General features: G+C 38.4%; 1 protein-coding gene across 1 annotated transcript in view; it reads right to left on the bottom strand.

The window, feature by feature from the left end:
• LOC135208572 (N-acetylgalactosaminyltransferase 7-like) overlaps positions 1-19,891 on the bottom strand; it is a gene marked incomplete in the record, with an annotated part of 305,399 nt that overhangs the window by 204,764 nt on the left and 80,744 nt on the right. Inside the window, 2 exon segments of the mRNA XM_064240908.1 lie at positions 5,327-5,471; positions 18,528-18,730. Of these exon segments, the coding sequence (XP_064096978.1) occupies positions 5,327-5,471; positions 18,528-18,730 (348 nt within the window).

Here is a 19,891-nt window from a genome sequence, read left to right as displayed (position 1 = left end):
CGTTTCAAAGGGTGAGTGCCAGAGGAGGAAGCAGAGTCGCCCGAAACCTGAGATGTACTCGGGGAAAAACAAGCCGGAAGGAGGAGGAGGTTATTGGGTTGGAGGAGAAGGTGCAGGTCTGGTACTAAACTTACGCTTACCCCTTGAAGAAATGGGAGGAAAACCCGAGGAAAAAGCTCTTGATAAGGCCCAGTCAAATCAAAAAGGGAATTGCCGAAAGGAGAAGAGGACAATAAACAGTTTCTCTGAATCTCAGAAACAGAAGAGGGTAACTGCGACAAATACAGGTTATGCCTTAGAGAAACAAGAAAGGCCTGCATAAAAGCAGCAAGCTCGTTCTGATGTACAGAAGCGATTGAAATAGATGAGCAGAATTTCTCAAAAAGAGGAGCATCGGGAGGAACAAACCCGGAGTCCTTGACATACATTAAAAGACCTCCGAGGACCCAAATATTGAAGGACTGAGCTTCTTGCAAGGAGTTCATAACAGACTCCATGGTGATAAAGTCTTTGATTGAGACCGAGACCGAAGCCTTGGAAAGCAAAGGTTGACCCGAAAGTCAGACAACATCAGGATTTGGTTTGGGGGGGTTGAGAGAATGAAGTATCATCTGCCACCTGATAAACTGATCTCCAGTGTCGTAGAAGAGAAGAGAGCTTCCTCTTCCCTTCCCCGATCACCTTCGAAAGTTTAGCGGCAAAGTCTGCTCTCTCTCTCGCGAACCTCTGAGTAAAGGGAAAACATAAAAATTCCTGTGACTGGGAAGGACCGTCAAGAAAAATCCCTTCTGTAATACAGCGAGGCAGAGGCTGCCTCTGCCTTTAGGCCTCTCCTGAGGAAGAAAACTCAAAACTAATTCAAAAAGTTTCTTGAACTTGACATCATGACTGCCATTCAATGAAATATCAATATCACACGAATCCATGTCATCATCGTCATCATCAGATTCTATCATCATCGTCAGATTCTAACTGAGAAACTTCCCCTGAAGTAACATCCTGACAACTAGCTGCCTTAGGTCTAATACTAATACCCCTTCCCCCTTCTCCTAAATAAGTGTGCTTTGGCACTGTTACGGGGCTAACAGGGGACACATAGGGTAAAGAATCGTCAGGCACCTGCCTGGACCAGATCCCCCCTAGGCCTTCGCCACAATGGGGTTCACAAGCCGGGGTATCTGTCGCACTGTTACCCATGATGCTGTCGAAACGTACCTGACGAGGAGCTGAAAATGAATCTAAAAGATTGTTAGAAATCCTAATAAAAGCTGCTTCAAAATTTTCTGACAGCTTGTTAAACTTGGCTGAAACGTCTATCTAAACTATGGTGTAATGTTTCAAATTTCTTCTTCCAACTAGTTTCCATTGCCAAAAAATTTGAATCAAAATCAGAAACGACTTCATTAGCTACCGGTTATACAGGTGGCAAAGCATAAATTAATTTGGAATCGGAATCACACGATACCGACACCGAAGAACCAGAACCATGGGTGCACAAGTCAAGGAAATCATTGGATACAGGTCTAGCTACCGATTTCATTTTCTCCTTAATCTTTTACGCTTCAAGATTCTTTGACGTTTAACCCTCTTACGCCGAAGCCCTAAAAATCAAAACCTCTCCCGTATGCCGGGGCCGGTTTGGAGTTAGCGCGGAAGCGGAAAAATTTTTTTTTTTCAAAAAATCACAGTGCGCTTAGTTTTGAAGATTAAGAGTTCGTTTTTGGCTCCTTTTTTTGTCATTGCCTGAAGTTTAGTATGCAACCATCAGAAATGAAAAATAATATCATTATCATATGTAAATAATGCGATATATGGTAGCGAAAAAAAAAATTCATACATAATTGTATTCAAATCACGCTGTGCAAAAAACGGTCAAAGCTAATGAGTTACTTTTTTTTCGTTGTATTGTACACTAAATTGCAATCATTTTTATATATAATACATTGTAAAACAATAAAAGCAACACCGGAAAAATATTATCACAAAATGATGTATGAATTCGTAACGCGCGGACGTAAAAATTTTTTTTCAAAAATTCACTGAAAATCTAAATATTGTTCTAGAGACTTCCAATTTGTTTCAAAATGAAGACAAATCATTGAATATTACGATACTGTAAGAGCTTTAGATTAGAATTGCAGATTTCGACCATTTCGGACGAGTTAAAGTTGACCGTATGTCAAAATTTTTATATATATATTTTTTATATGCACATATTTCGGAGATGGGAAAAGCTACAACCTTTAATTATTTTTTATTGTATCCTTCATGAATTTGTGCACATTTTGATATATGAAACTCTATAAAAAGGCTAATATGACAAGGAGCAAATATTAGGATAATGCGATGTACGCATTTCATAGACTTGCGGCCATTGGCACCCAGAGGGAAGTTAAATATATTTTTCAAAAATTCACCATAAATCACAATATTGTTCTAGAGACTTCAAATTTGTTTCAAAATGAAGATAAATGACTGAGTATTACTAGGCCATAAGTGTTTCAGCTTACAATTGCATTTTTCAACTATTTCGGTAGAGTCAAATTTGACCGAACATAGTTTTTTTTCTATTTATCGTGATTTATATGCAAATATTTCGAAAATAGAGAAAAGCTACAACCTTCAATAATTTTTAGTTGTATTCTACATGAAATTGTGCACATTTTCATATATAAAACTTTATGTAACAGCAAATTTTAATTGGTGCAAACATTTCGACAATCGGACAAAAAAAATTCTGATTTTATCGGAAGAGTTGCCGCGCGGACGCAAGGGATTTTTTTTTTTTTCATAAATTCACCATAAATCGAAATATTGTGCTAGAGACTTCCAAGTCATTGCAAAATGAAGGTAAATGATTGAATATTACTAGAATATAAGAGTTTTATCTTACAATTGCGTTTTTCGACCATTTCGGTAGTGTCAAAGTTGACTGAAAGTTGAAATTTTTGCACTTAACGTTATTTATATGAAAATACATATTTCAAAACTGATACAAGCTACAACCATGGGTTGTTTTTAGTTGTATTGTGCATGAAATTGCGCACATTTCCATATATAAAACTTTATGTAACGGGAAATTTAAAATGGTGCAAACATTAGGACAATCGCACGAAAAAATTTATCGGAAGAGTTACCGCGCGAACGTAAGGAAAAAGTTTTTTCATAAATTCACCATAAATCGAAATATTGTGCTAGACACGTCCAATTTGTTGCAAAATGAAGGCAAATGATTGAATATTACTATAATATAAGATTTTTAGCTTACAATTGCGTTTCTCGACCATTTCGGTAGAGTCAAAGTTGACCGAAGGTTGAAATTTTTGCACTTATCGTTATTTATATGAAAATATTTCAAAACTGATAAAAGCTACAATCATGAGTATTTTTTTTGTTGTATTTTACATGAAATTGCACACATTTTCATATATAATACTTCATGTAAAGGATAATTCAAAATGGTGCAAAAATTATTTCAAAGTGACGAAATAATTTTTGAGATGTGTCACTGATACTTTTTAGTGCGATAAGAAAGAAATTCGCGTTTGCGCGCCTGCGTAGCGATTGTAAATAAAACAACGCCTTGATCCGTGAACTCCCAGCATCCCCCAAGGTGCGTGATTCAAAAGTTTTCGGCTGGTAGGCCTATAAGTATTTTTACGCGAATTTTTAAAAAAACTTTTTTGAGACGACGTATGATACATCCATTCGGCGTAAGAGGGTTAATATATGCCGTCATGTCTTCATCAGACCAAGACTTACAGAAATTGCAACGAGAAGTCAAGTCACAAACCTGTCCACGGCAAGAGCTACAAAAGTCATGGGGTTCATACTCCCTGCTACTCATCCTTGTCCCACAAGCTGGGCAATTTCTGATGTTGCTAGCAGAAGGAAGAATCGAATCATCTTGGCTATCCATTGGTCTGTTGGACAGGTCACGCAATTCCAGGTTGCGCAAAAGTTCGTAAAAATAAAATATATACAATAGAAATAAAAGTTAATTCACTAATTTCATGGATATAATACAGTACAGTCCCCAATTATGTGAGAATTTGGTCGATCCAGGGCCTCGTGGAATTGGAAATTTGCAGTTTTCGAAACACATACCTCATGGGAATAATTCCATTAGGGCCAAGGCAAACGGTAACATACCCAGTCAAAATTTTTATAATATCCATTTTCAATACTTTCTATGTACTATGCTGTAATTTTTTCTAATATGAAATATGGATAAATAAAACATTAAAAAAGGTTTTAATAATTTCAAAAAGCTTAAAACTACACACACACACACAGGATGGTGAAACCTCCCACAAGCAAACAATGCCACCATTGGGTGCAAGTGAACTGTACGATACAGTCATTTCGTTTAAAAACCTTTTGGATGGAATTTCCTCCTCCTATCCTCTGCCAAAAAAACCTTCAAACTCCTCTATCTCATCCTCCTTGAAGAGTTCTTCTGTTGAAGGAAGGCTTTGTGAACCATTTGAGGTTTTGGGAACTGGCGGATCATGAGTGTCTTCACTCCCGTTAGGCCTAACAAACTTGGTTATGAGCGCCTGTCTCAGTTTCTTCATCTGGCACATTCACTATGTAGGCAATCGTTTTCATATAAATTTAGTCTACGATAAAAAAGAACTGATGAAAATTCAAAATTTGATATGAAATTACAATCTCTTAAAAAGAAATTATCAAAATTCAAAATGAAATGACAGTTTCTTGAAAAATTTAGATTGAACGATTCTCTCTCTCTCTCTCTCTCTCTCTCTCTCTCTCTCTCTCTCTCTCTCTCTCTCTCTCTCTCAAACACATCTGCTTCTCTGTTAATCACTTTTACTAGTCATTTTCACCAAAACACAGTCAACCCAGATTTCAGAATTTTGGTGCTAATACTAATACTTCTATATCACAACACAGCCAGAGAAGATGGGGACCGACGTAATGCATGAATGGCTCCTTTCAGTTAAGGATACTTCCAGGAAGACACCAAATGCCTTTTACCAAGGAAGACACTAAATGTCTTTTACTAAGGAAGACACTAAATGTCTTTTATCTAGGAAGACACTAAATGTCTTTTACCGACTGCTAGTTATATTCTTGTTTAATCCTGCATCATTTTTGCATCATAAGAGATTTGTACTTTGTATGGGTAAACTTTTTAAATATGTAACTATCAATTTAAGTGAACCAATTCATCTCTTCTGGCATTTCATTACAGAAAAGTCAATTGGTGTGCAAAATATTCATTAGAAATAAGACTGAATCACACTAAATTTTAATTATGTGTTAACAAAACAAAATAAGAAAAAGCAAGACTGAAACTCACCTCTCCCCAATGAATATTTGGAGGTAGTTCTGGGTACTTCCTCAACATGTCATACGCAACATTTTCCATGAACCACTGAAAACTCTTACAATTCAACCTTTTCTTTAAAGCAAGTTGATCAGTAATATCACCCATATCCAAAAACCTGTGAATTAAGGAGAAAATAAAAAAGGCATCAATTTCGGAAAACTTGTATAATAAACACACAGTCAAGATATGACATAATAAATGAGAACATTTTCCAACTAAAAATGACAAATTTCTAATTAATTTGTATTTTTCATAGCTAACAAACCTGGTGTCTTAACAATAGGATAAATCTTCTGGCACCAGCTGGAAACCGGTTAAAATAAAGAAGATTGGGTTAAAATAAAGAAGATTGTAAATGCAAGGAATCTGTGGCATTTGGCATCCGATGAGTAGTTGAGGTGGACGCAAGTCTAAAGGGTGCACTTAGAACCAGTGATACATCAGTCTTTCTTCCAACCCAGGATGAAATGTAAGAGGGTGAGCTAGAGGTGGGCAGTCAATGTTAAGACCTCAAGGTTTGTTAGCTATAACAAATAAAAATTATTTAAAAATTTGTCATTTGGTCATATGTGGAACATACATTCAATAGGAAGGATAGACACAATTGGAGGGAGGTACGAAAATCCTGAACCGACTGGAGGTTTGGCACACCTGATCATTCTACTTAGAAATGAAAATGCTAAAGAAGAGGACTTAAGTCTTTGTGATGTTAGATATGTGGATATCTAACACACAGTCCACTGGGTTCAAATACCATGAAACATGTCCAGATTCACTGCATTCATGGAAGTTCAAAAGAACGATACATATATCTGTTCAGGCAACAAACCATGTCAGCCACCAGAGATGATTTTGTCATCACTCCTCACTCCCCTTGCTGGAGAGAGGAGTTTAAACTATTGAGAAGCAGATTTGCATGTTGCAGGGGAAATTAAAAACGCTGTAACCGTATGGCTGCAACGCTCACCTACATCAAGCCAGTTCTAGTGCATGATGTGTCTATGCTTCAAACTGCCTGTAGGTATGAAGAAAGGAGAAAAGGGAAGAAGAGAAACTAGTAACCTCCCTCATTTCCTAATCCACACAATCATCTTAGAAAGTGAAAGTGGTCTGACACAATCATGAACCAACATTCAAATCCTATGAACATTAAGTACTTTAAAATGCCAGGGAGGAAAGTATTACTCTGGTGTTATGCGCTTCTGTGTGCACCCAAAAGGTGGGAGAACTTGTTTAATCACCTCATGTAGAAAAATGAAAGGGTGTTTTAGGACACCTCTTTCTTGACCTGGCCTGTGTTAACATGAAGTCTATGCCACCTAACCTCTGGGAGACAAGATGTTCAGATAATGATGCAGTGCTATGACAGGGCTCTGAAGCTTTCCAACTCTTCAAGAAAGCCAAGGTCAGATGGAAAACTATTTCCAAAGTCAGTTTTTTGGAAAAAGATGATTGACGCATGGGCTCAAAGGAGATTGTGAGAGAATACTCAGCACCAGAATAAAGTCCCAAGTATGAGGTCTGAGTTTCCTAGGTGAACAAGACTGCTCCGAGCTCTTAAACCACACTGAGAATTCCCAGGCTGAAGTGAGGCCCACATCCTTCAGGCAAACTATTCACTTATGCTAAGCTACGTTAGAAAGGGAAGTAGTCCTTCATCTTTCCTTTGCCTTGAAACCTTTCTGGTCTAGACTCAAGTACCTATCGAGTTAAGTACATCTGAATCCCAAAGAATTAAGCGTCAGGTCAATATTCTTGCAAGAACCATTCAAATGAAAATAAATGATAAAATGAGAATTCTTCCATCCTGGGAAGGGTTGAAGTCTTAGGTGAACATAAAGACTTTCAATCCCCACAATGAAGGCCATACTGGCTTGATGAATCCATTGACCTGCTTTTGATGACGCAACAGTTGCAGAGTTATCTCGTATGTTGAAGACAAGGAATATCCATCTGAAGCTACCAAGGGAACTCCCATCAGCTTACTGTTATGACCAAAAGGCACAGCACAGACATGCTTTCTTCCCATTGGGTAGGTCATCATCTCTTCCGCCAGGACTACGCTCTGGAATGATGGAATAAGATCTTGAATTCACCTCTGACAAGGGAGAACCAGGCACATGGCCGAGAGACAAGTCATGTAAATGGTTGTGTGATGAATCATGTACACAGTCGCAAGATGTCAAAAGATGCACATGTGAACCTCATGGAGAAGATAGCACTCTTTGCCTAGAAGAGTCACAACCCCTGACTCTGGAAGGTGAACGACAAAAGTAGGAATTCTTGGGAAAATGAGAACACCTAGACTTAGTCACAGGAGAAAGAAAATTCTCTACCATCACTCAGGGATGAAGCACCACTACTATAATGGGAGACATGAATGACAACAGCCTAACATTCACAACTGTTACTAGAAACACGTCCGTGGGGATAATGAAGAGGCGAAGTAGCTGTAATCTCTGGAAAAGTAGAATGTCTAGGAGGCCCTGGGTGTGGGAAGATTATAACTTACTGACATGCGATCATGTACGTGAAGTGGAGAATGAAAGAATAATAATTAATAATTAACTGATGTCGTGACTACCATGATCATTGACGTCGAATTAAACAAATTTGTACAACCAACTTGGGGAAAACACATACATCCACACACACACACATATATATATAAACTCTTAAAATTCCACATCAGTTACTGTACTACAGTTAATACAAAGCTGCCACATACACACTAAATGAGGGGGGAGGCGAGCATCCATGAAATGCATCAGCAAACCCTCCAAGGAGGGTGAATCCCATAGCCCAAGCGATGCCCAAGCGATGCCCAAGCGACGCCCAGAGCGCCGCCATTTTGGACGCTTACGAACCTGAAATATAAGAAACTGATGAAATAGCCTCCTCCCTCTTGGGAAGCAAATTAACTCCCAAGGAAGAGGGGGCGACATTACGCATTAAATCAGCCTGAGGGCCTCCCGATACTTCCAACAATGAATTGATGGAAGAAAAGGAAGGAGACAGGCACAACAAATCTAGCATCATGGGGTGTGACTGCAGAAGAAGATGAAGCATCGGGGAGAGGTGATGAAAACCCTTCCCATGAAGGAAGGGTCAAAACTCTGCAATGCTCCCTCTTACTATAAAATAACTTCCACTGCGCTCTAGGCCATGCATGACATTCCAGATAAGGATTCGTTATGGTACAAACATTAGCACGACACCTACTGCACGTGGAGTGTGGGTCTGTAGCTGAAGAAGCCAGGAAACGAGAACACAGGAAACCTGGAGTTCCTGGGCACATATGTTGGCGAGGCTGAGAAGAAGCAGAGGAAGCCATATCAACACAAGCACACACACACACACAATCAAAATAGTGAAAACAGGCAAGCAACCGGGTAAAAGGCCGAGAGAGGGCAACCGCAACTCTATCTCACCCAGGTGGTTTTTCATCACTGATTTGTAACTGGATCCAGCTGGGCACTAGAAAATGATCCTATTGTTAAGACCGAAGGTTTGTTCGTGTATGAACAACACCAAAGTTAAAAACTAAAATCATATATAAATATACACAAGTGAAATACCTAAATTTCTTAAGAACACCAACTTCTTTTAAAAACTCATTAACACACTAAACATACTGGGCTTCTTCACTCAATAACTTTGCCAAACTGTAATTACCATCTCTATCCCTTTTGTTTTTAAAGTGCTGCTCTCTTAGTTCCCGATGACTAGGACATTCAACTAGCAAATGCTTAATAGTCATCGGGATGGGGAAGTCGTCACAGTAAGGTTGATATTCACCGCTCGTGAGATACCCATAGGTCATCTTGAATGTCCTATATGGAGGCGGCATATCGTTACTTCCCATTTCCTAGGTATAAATTCATATTTCCAAGGGTGTGTATGAGTGACAAACTCATTCATTTTATTTGGTCCTACTTCGTTCGATTGCCGTTTCCATAATCTTTTAACGAACTTTGAGATACAAGGAAAAAAAAAGTCTCTGATTCAGCTAGTTGGTCTGCTTTTTCATTTTCATATACGTATATTTAGGTGTGCTGGGACCCAGCAAAAAGATATAGTTATCCCTCAATGCTGATGTAGAAATACCCACTATGAGATTTTCAGTGTAAATGGATGATTGGTATTGAAAGTTTCTAGTGCCTGTAATGCGCTTTTGGAACCACAAAAGATGATGAAATTAGTAGAATTTTGGAGGGTTGCTACATGTTCCAGTGCTGTTAAAATTCCATACAGTTCCACTCTGAAGTTCGATGCTATGAAGGGCAGTGCTCCTCTGTGGCTAAAATCATCACTCAAAACTCCATATCTGACCCCATCATCAGTTTTGGAGCCATCAGTAAAAACAAACGTAGAGCCTGAGTGCTCTGCAGTGTTCTAAAAATAATGCTTTATTTTCTATATCTGATTTGTCTCTTTTAATAACTAAAATATTTACATAATTCAATAACAGGTAATTTCCATGCTGGGGTAATAGGTAAATTAACAGGACATACAGGATTTCTTAGTATATTCATTGTTTCCAAGACATTTTTTACTATAAAAATAAAAGGCTTAAGAAACCTTGGATGATTTTCATAGAAGTTGTAGAAAGAATTTCTATTTGCTGCACCAAAGACTTTAGAGTTGGGGGATTCTCTGAACCCTAAACCAATATCTGATATGTAATTGATGATTGGCAATATAACTCGAGTGGGACCTCTCCTGCATCTATCAACAAACTTAAAATGGGATAAGATCGGAATGCACCTCTTGCCAAGCATATACCAGCACGATGCACTACACAAGATGATTAGATAATGCAGAAGAATAAATTTCCCATCCATATAGTAACTTTGAAATAATAAGAGATTTGTGCAGTTTTATAATTGTCTGCCTGTCTGCACCCCAGTTAGTATTAGATAATTTTTTCAAAATACTCAAAAGTGTCAAGGCATTTGGTTTTAATATGTTTCAGATGGGGAAGCCAAATGAGTTTTCTGATGAATATGAGGCCTAAGAGGCATGCCTCTTCGACACAGGGTATTCTGCAGTCATACAGATAAAGGTCTGGTTGGGATGTACAGTACGGTCCCAAAATATGTGTGATCGGATTGTGCGCTTCCCCTTTCATGCAATCGCTAGTACTCAAAAATAGATTTTCTGTGTCTGCAAAGCCGTTCAAAGTCTGCAAGTCATGCACCGCATAATGTATCAAATTATATTATCTTTTCAAGTATTTTAGTGGGGGGGGGGGCAATTTCGGGGGGGGGGGGGGGGGTGGGGGGGGGGGGGGGGGGGGGGGGGGGCATTCCTGGTATCTGAGAGAAGGGATGGGGGGAATGTGAAGAGAAAGATTTCCTGCTCAGGCATTAGTTAAGACAGAAGGCTCCGTTTCACGCATTTGTGATGTCATAGCGCAGTGTGTATGAATGATTGGTATCATCATCAAAGCCATACGTATTATTCAGATCTGCGAAGTCTATTCTGATCATCCACATCATGTATGCATCTACCCTAGAAGTTGAAGAGGAAGATATATTTTCTCAAAACTAGAAAGTTGTTCTGAAGTTAAAGACGAAAGAAAGAGCAACTTCCATTTTGACAGCATTCGACAACTTGAAATCTGTCATTGCTGAACATGAAATAAGAATTTTTTTTTTGTCTAGTTTAACTTATTTTGACTAACTTTCGGCATCTGATCATTTATTTTCTGTGTTGAAATAGATTTTGATGAAAATGATTAGTAAAAGCGATTAACAGAGAAGCAGATGAGAGAGAGAGAGAGAGAGAGAGAGAGAGAGAGAGAGAGAGAGAAGAGAGAGAGGAGACGAGAGAGAGAAGAGAGGAGAGGAAGGAGGGAGGAGGAGGAGAGAGAGAGATGATGGGAGAGAGAGAGAGAGAGAGAGAGAAATTGTTCGATCTAAACTTTTCAAGAAACTGTCATTTCATGTTGAATTTTGAATTTTTATCATTTATCTTTAAGAAATTGTAATTTCATATCAAATTTTGAATTTTCATCAGTTGTTTTTTATCGTAGAATGAATTTAGATGAAAATGATTACATAGTGAATGTGACGGACAAAGAAACTGATAAGGATGCTCATAACCAAGTTTGTTAGGCCTAACGGTAATGAAGACACGCATGATCCACCAGTCCCCGAAACCTCACTGAGGATAAGATAGAGGAGTTTGAATGTTTTTGGCAGAGGATAGGTGGAGGAAATTCCATCCGAAAGGTTTTTAAAGGAAATGACTGTATCGTACAGTACACTTGCACCCAACGATGGCAGTGTTTATGTGTGGGAGTTTTCACCATCCTGGGTGTAATTTTAAACCTTTTCATGTTATTGAAAGCTTTTTAATATATTAGAAAAAAAATACAGTATAGTACATAGAAAGTATTGAAAATGGGTAGTAGAAAAGTTTGACTGGGTAAGTTGCAGTATGCGATTTCCCAGTTCTGCGAGGCCATGGATCGACCAAATTCTCTCATAATTGGGGACCGTACTGTACTCCTCGAATGTGGCAAAAATGCATAACCAGTAGTCTTACTGGCTGATATTTTAAATACCTGCTGTTCTGCCCAATTTACTCTTATTTATTGACAACTGTAATTTCCTTTTTACAACAGATATTGAAAGATCATCTACGAATAGAGTACTCAATACATCCTTGGCTATAACAGATGCGACAACATTTATTGCTAACACAAAAAGTGTGACACTAAGCACACTCCCTTGTGGGACACCTTCTTCTTGGCATCTTCTATCTGATAATGTGCAACCCACTTTAACTTGAAAATATCTACATTTCAAGAATGCTTTAATGAATAGAGGCAAGTTTCCACATAGACCACAGTCATGAATTGTCTTAAGAATGCCATGCCTCCAAGCAGTATCATAAATTCCTGCGAAGATTCGAATCAATTTAAAAAAAAAAAAAAAAAAAAAAAAAATGAGTTAAATGATGCTGCTAGGAGGCAAATGCTTCACATATGGAGGTTTCCTTCCAGCTGCATTAGGACATCTACTGCTGAGTGCATTTTCCTAAATCTACATTGTGAGGGTGGGAAAATATTATTTCGCTCCAAATACCAGACAAATCTTGTATTTACCATTTTCTCCATTAGCTTGCATAAACAGCAATTTAGTGCTATTGGCGATAGCTAGCCACTGAAAAAGGGTCTTTACCTGATTTAACAAAAGGTAAAACAAAAGCCAATTCCCATATATTCGAGTAGCTACTTTCATGCCATAATCTATTAATTATACTTACTACTATAAAGAGTTTTGTATTTTTTGAAAATACGCCTAAATATTTCATAGGGAATTTCATCCGAACCAGTGGCAGTGTTAGTGCTGCTGGGTAGGGCAGCATCATATTCCCTTTCTGTAAAGGGTATATTATATGGCTCAACCCTATCTGTGGAAAAGTCTAATAGCAGTTGTTCTCTTATTATACTGTTTGGTGTTTTCAAGTTGCATAGAACCAGTGGTTATTCAGCAATGGGAACAACGGCTTTTATGTGACTTCTGAACTACGTCGAGAGTGAACTTCTATCACCAGAAATATGCATCTCTGTCCCCTCAATGGAATGGTCGAGAATTGAATTCCTGGCCACCGAGGTGGCAGGTAAAAACCATACCAACCATGCGACTGGGGCGCTTGTTCTTCTCTTCTTCTAAAATGATATCCAGGGGAACTATCAGATTTTTTTAAAACTTGAGCAAAATGATTGGCGAGTTTATCACTTACATCTTTTGCGTTAGCAATGAGGTTGTTGTTAACTTCAAGTACTGGGGGAGGATTGGGAATAAATTTCCCAGCAAACTTTTTTATTTTCTTCCATATACTGCAGATAGGTGTTCGGCGGTTAATGAAGGACACAAATGATGCCTGTGATTGTCTTCTGGCAATTTTCATTGCCTTTTGAAAACGAGCCCTATTTGGTTAAAATATGATCAAATTTGCTATGGTTCGGTGTCTACAATAACATGTAAGTGATGTTCTTGTGACTCGGTGTAACAGTGTGAGCTCTTCAGACCACCACGGGACTGGGCATCACCTAAAAAGACCTGTAGTTTTTGGTATAGAATGTATGCCTGCTGAATGGAATGTCCCATATAATAAATCAATTGCATCATCTGCTGTTGGGAAGTCATTTGCATCACTTTCTATTTTGCTTAGCTCTTTAAATTTGCTCCAATCAATATTCCACTGTGGAGATCTTTAAACTGGTAGGTAATCATTGGAATTTATTATGGGAGCATGGTCACTGCTTTGCCAGTCATTATTTGTCTTCCATCTGAAATCCATCTTGTAATGAGAACTAGATATTGTAAGGTCTAGGCATGAGACTGTACCTGTCTGGATATGATAATGAGTGGGTTCTCCAATATTCAAAAGTCCTGTATCTTCCTTTTCTATTATGGAAGCTATATTCTTTTTTTGATTTGATGTCACATCTTCCCATGAAGGATGTCTGCCATTTAGGTCTCCCATGAGAAGAAATGGCCGAGGAAGCTGATGAAGTAAACCAATTAACTCTTCTCAAGTGATGCAATTGTTGGGGGGAAGATAAAGGGAACAGTGTATACTTTTGTCTTGAGTGAATTTGGACCACAACAGCCTGTAAAGGTGTATTTAGTGGGATTGGAAAATGAAGAAGTTCCATGCGAACATATATAAGGCAACCTCCAAGTCTTCCCAAGTCCAAATTATATTGTGTTCTGTATGATATATAGTCTCTTGGGCAGGGTGTGTGGACATCAAGCATTATTTCTTGTAAATATACAGCAATAGGAGAGTATTCATAGAGTAAGACTTGAAGTCCCTCATATTTTGCATGAAGTCCCCAACAATTCCATTGTAAAATTGAAGAGAAGGTGTCTATGTTTTGGAGGATAGTCCTCTATTCAAGGTCATGTTTGAATGCTTAGTGGCTGGGATGCTTTGCTTGTAAGATTTGGATAACGAATGTTTCTGTTCACCAGCTAGCTCGTTGAATTTGATTTTATCATGTCTATTATTTAAGTTTACACACTTTGTTGGAGTTAATTGAGGAGAGGATAAGGGAGTTCTTACTATTTGTTTTTTTTCCTCTAATTCCATTAAATCAGGCAGAGATTCTGCATGAGATAATACATAAGGATGAGTAGAGGGTGGTTTGAAGGAGATATCCGGTTTATTACATAGAATGTTTTTATCATTTGGAGACGGAATATGTCTTGGTTGTTTGTGCTCTAACCTTACTAGGCTGAGCACTTGGCCCAGGATGTCAGTCCACAGGAGTAGAAGCATCCTTCATTGAGGATAAGGAAGGAGCAGCAGATTTGAGTGGAGCCCTAGTGGTGGAATGTTGAACCAAATGGGCAAAGGCATCTTCATTGAGGATGAGGAAGGAATGACAGACTGAAGAGGGGCCCTTGTGGTAGTGAGAGCTTTAGAATAACTCTTGGCTCTTCCCAAGAGTCGTTTTGTATGTCCAATTCTGAAATGCTCTATATATGCTTTATTAACTGCTGCTGTTTCAAGTTTAAATTCTTCACATATTTTCTCAACTGATTTGTGGTCACTAACTCCTTACAATTATTTATTCCCTCGTCTTCATACTTTTTCCTAGCTAATGTCTCCAACTGGCATACATACAGACAATGACTCACCAACATTCATTTTGGCCTCTTCAAAATCATTCTTCCTCTTATACCTCACTCTACTCTTTACCCTCCTAGCTGTTCCATAATCCTATTTTTAACACTTTCATACAACACATCTCCTATACTCATCATCATCCTATACATGTCTAACAAGAACCCTGTCAAAATGTCCCCTAACTCTCTAACCCAAACTCTTCTATTATCCCCATACTTAGCTGTGAAATATTTCTCATACTCCAAAGAAAAGTCCCCTAGTCCCTACTACACATTCCTCATACCGTGCACATCGCGGTACCTCACTCATATACACAGCTTTTCGTACTTCTTGCTCACTCTCACTTTCACTTCCACTAGTCCCATCCTCACCTTTCCTACCCTCCTCCTGAATATAATGAATCTACTTCCATACTCACATCCATACTTTTAGTCACACCTTTCTTACCCTCCTTCCTACCTACTAATTTCCACTTACCCCTATCTAAATCACTCTCATTCTGTTCCTTACTCTCTTCCTTTTTCCAAACATTCTCAATTCCTTTCACATCCTGTCTATCATCCTTTCTAACTTTCTTTCCCTTATTATTTTTCTTAAGCCCTTTCTTATCCTTGTCCTCATTCCTATCCTTATCTTGTCTCCCTTCTTTCTTGTCCTCACTTACAACAATCATATCACCTTCATCACTTGCACTATCATCCACTCGCTCTTCCACTTTCCTTACCACTCCTGGCCTGTCACCAGACCCAGGAGAACTATCTCTGACAGCTCCCTCTGAAAAAAATCCCTTTCAACATTTCCTTCATCATCTCTTGCACATTATTCATCATCGATCCCAACTTTTCATCCATCCGCTGCTTGGCTTCTTTCACTTCCTCTTTCATCCCTCTTCTGAACTCCTCATCACTCCTCTCAACCCTTCCAACTCCCTCTTATACTCCTCATTCTCAATCCTAATCCTCTCGTACTCTTCTACTTTTTCCTTAGCTTCCCTCAACAACTGTAACGCCTCCTTCTGCCTCTTCACTTCAGTCGAACCTTCCATACTTACTTTCTTCAACAATCACACAACTCACTACACCAATCGTCCTGCAGCTGCCACACCAGCAGTCCCTGTTCAGGTGCCAAAATAACTGTGGTGGGATCACAAGCAAAAAACAAAAGCAACAAGATATCCCCACATTTACTTTATTGAACACGGCTGACAAATAGTTCCCCCAGCCACACTGTCCCCTTTACGTTACTAATTACACAGGACAATTGGCTTAACGACACACAGAATACACACAACACAAACACATGTACTCACCTTAGACTCGAGCCACTCAGGGCGAGACGCTGTGCTGTCCACTGGATACAGTTGTTGAGACATCAACTACTGAATTCAATACACAAAGACAGACAAGCACCAAAACCATACAAGAACTCCAAAAAAACAAAATAATCATTATGCAAACAAACACCAACAAATAAAAAACAATGCAAAAAAATCATACAACAAGTCAAGTGACACAACTCACTTCACAACAACACCAACAGATCAAAGACAACTTGGCAAATCTATACACAAAAAAACTGCCAACACTATCTTCAACAAACAACTCACAAACATCAAAACACAACAACCATACACACACACTCACAACTACAGTATCAAAATCAATCAAATCACACAACAACAACTGACCATCAACAGACTGCCTTATCTCTGTCCTCTACGATTTCTCATCACAGACTCACTGACTGACTGACCCGCAAGCGTGCCAGCAGACACACCAAAACGATCGCCCAATAAGCAAACCATCGGTAAATATCCATCCACCACTTACGCTCTTTCTCTTTCTCACTCTCGATAGTTCACTCACTCACAATCTTCAGAAAAACACATATGCACTTACACACCACCATACAGCAACACCAAACACAAACACGACACATCAAACACAGAAAACACTTAAATTCTCAATTATTCCTGACAACTACAAACAACCCAACGACACTCTCCCTCACTCTCTCTCTCTCACATAGACGTTGTCAAATGTAACTACCCTATCACTCCTCCATAGGAAGTTTCTCAAAAGAAAGATGGAAGTCAAAAGTTTCACCAAGAATAGTTCAGACTCATTCAGCAGTCCCCCATCGACTTGGAGGAGAGGATGGGATGGATACTCTGTACGAGATCTGCTAACCAATAGCATTTTCATTTTACTGGAGTTCAGTCTCATAACCCACCAACTACAACATTCACTAATTCACTCCATGTCACGATTGAGACTAAAGGTAGTTTCATTTCTCTCAAGTTGTGACTTTACTACACCCACAAGTGTTGCATCATTGTCATACTGAGCAATATTGTTTTCCATCCCTACAACATGTATACACTAAAAATAACAGCAGACCAAGAACACTACCCTGTGGAACTCCAAACACAGTAGGTCTTGGTTCCCTAAAGATCCCAATAAACAGCAGCTTGTTGCTGCCTACCTGTAAGATTCTGAAGTTTATAATAAGCACCTTTTGATATAATAAATCGAACGCAGCACTAACATCTATTTCAATTACTCTACACTCAAAACCATTATCAAGGTTTTCTTGTAAATGGTATGTTAAATCTACAAAAGCATCGCAGGTACCTAACTGCTTCCTACATGAATACTGACTTTCAGCTAACAACCCTTTAGATTCCACAAACAGTATTTATATTGTAGCTTAAAAATAAGTTTTTATGCAACTTCTGAGCACAGAGAGAATAGGAGTTGGCCTGTATTTGCTGTAGTCCATAGAAATGCCATTTTGTGGAACAGGAACTGTATTATACTAAGCTAGTGCTCATCTTCAAAGATGCTATGTTGACCTAAAAATCTACAGAATCTCCTAATCTTGGGAGACAACATAGAAACCTTTTGAAACAAAGGGCAAAACATCAGGATCTTCTCCTTCCTATCAAGAAGTTTGTTAACACCCACAGAGCAAAGTTCAAAATTTATAAGAATAGACTTAGGATGAAAGTATCAGGAAGATGGACATCCTCAGCTGATTGCTTAGCTTCAAAAGCTCATTGAAGCAGCTCAGCCTTTTCTTTAGGATCAGTTATCAATCTACCATTCTGTTAGTAATGGTGGAATGAAAGATGAGCCTGACCAAAAGATAGATGATGGTCAATTCGGGTGAGAACAGAGCAAATTGAACTAAGGGTAAGTAAAGGGTAGACAGCAATAGAGTTGGAGCCAAAACAAAAGAGGAATAGAGAGGAAACAAAAAGCAAACCAAAACAAAACTATGTCAAACTGAGACATGAATATTCATACTAATGGGCACTGATCACAAAGTAACTTGCTATTAAGGACATAGTCTTGGTCTGATCTGTAAAGACCACCAAAAAGAGCAGTTGTAAAATTCAGTAATGGTTTTGGGTTCATATGAACTTGCAATACACAACTGTACAGTTTTTAAACATGCAACCTGCTATACATAAATCTCAATAAATGCCTGGTAAATAAAAAAAAAATTAAACTTTTACCTTGCTAATGGTTCTCTTGTGTAAAAGTACTCCTTGTACTTGTCATCAAACCAGGTTTCAATTACTCTTTTATAGTTTATGGTAATCAAAGGTCCTTTCTTCTTTTCTGCAAGCTTACCAAAATTATAGGGCATAAAGCCTCGATAAACGTGACCCACACGCGAACAAGGTACCCATTCTATACTGCCACCACACTGCCATATCTGTCAAAATAGAGAGAAAAACATAATCAATGGAAACATCATCATCACCATCAACAACAGTAATAATACATATTGTGCCCAGTATACTTTATTTCAACTACACCACCTGCTCCTGACTTAAAAACTTAACTGCCATTCCTGGATACTATACCCTATCTAACAATCTTGTCATATCACCCATGAGATATTCTTCCTGCCCTTGACCTCATATCTCATATTAAAATTGTATCAATCTATTCCTATCCACATTCTCTACATGATCAATCTAACAGGGTATAACAAAAAAAATTTCAGCAATGCTACCATTTTATTATTTTTAAATTTATCGCCCATTTTTTACTTTTGTAAAGCCATCCATAAATTGCATGACATTCTTTTTCCTTGAGATAATTAATGTCAACATTTTGCTTTCTTCTTTACTGCATATTCAAATCACATTTCAGCTAAACTAAGGAAAGAAGCAGCAGTAAGCCAGAGAACCAGAACATATGGAAATGGCTATAAGACTACTAGTGGAAAGGACAAGACATCCAAAACCAAAGCAGGAATTCAACAAGAAACTGCACAAGATGAGAGTGGACAAAATTCATCGTGCATCTAACCACAAGAGGAGAAAGTTGGATAATCCCCCTTCACAATACAGCTCATCACAACTGTTGCCACTTTTTACAATCCTCTACCTAACATCCTCAGACTGCATTTCCTTGAATCTCCCATTTATTATTCACATTATTCTCTAACCTTTCCATCACACTTCCTACAAGTCAAGCACTTCCTTGAGATATCATTAAAATATAGAGTAATAACACTCCTCTCACCACCTTGCCTCTACTACATCTTGCACATGTTATGCATCATCTACAACACTAAAGTATCCCATCACAGTCTGCCTCTTGAATATTTAACTCGTCTGAAAAATATTTTTATTGTAAAATGATATTTTATTTATACTTACCAAGTAATCATATAGATAAGAACTTCTAAATACTGGCAGCTAAAATTTGAAAATCATGGCACCAATTCTTTTGTTTTCGTGTAGGTAGGTATCCTGCTCGCTACCAGGGGAATAGCTAAACCGTAGCAAATGAGCTTTACTTATTTATGCCCTATCATCCATGAGAGGGGAGGAGAGTGGGCTCCCATTCTGTACTTGGTAAGTAT

This window comes from Macrobrachium nipponense, chromosome 11 (assembly GCF_015104395.2).
Source record: "Macrobrachium nipponense isolate FS-2020 chromosome 11, ASM1510439v2, whole genome shotgun sequence".
NCBI lineage: Eukaryota > Metazoa > Arthropoda > Malacostraca > Decapoda > Palaemonidae > Macrobrachium > Macrobrachium nipponense.
Note: the sequence above shows the minus strand (reverse complement) of the source record. Positions and strands in the feature narration are given on the sequence as shown.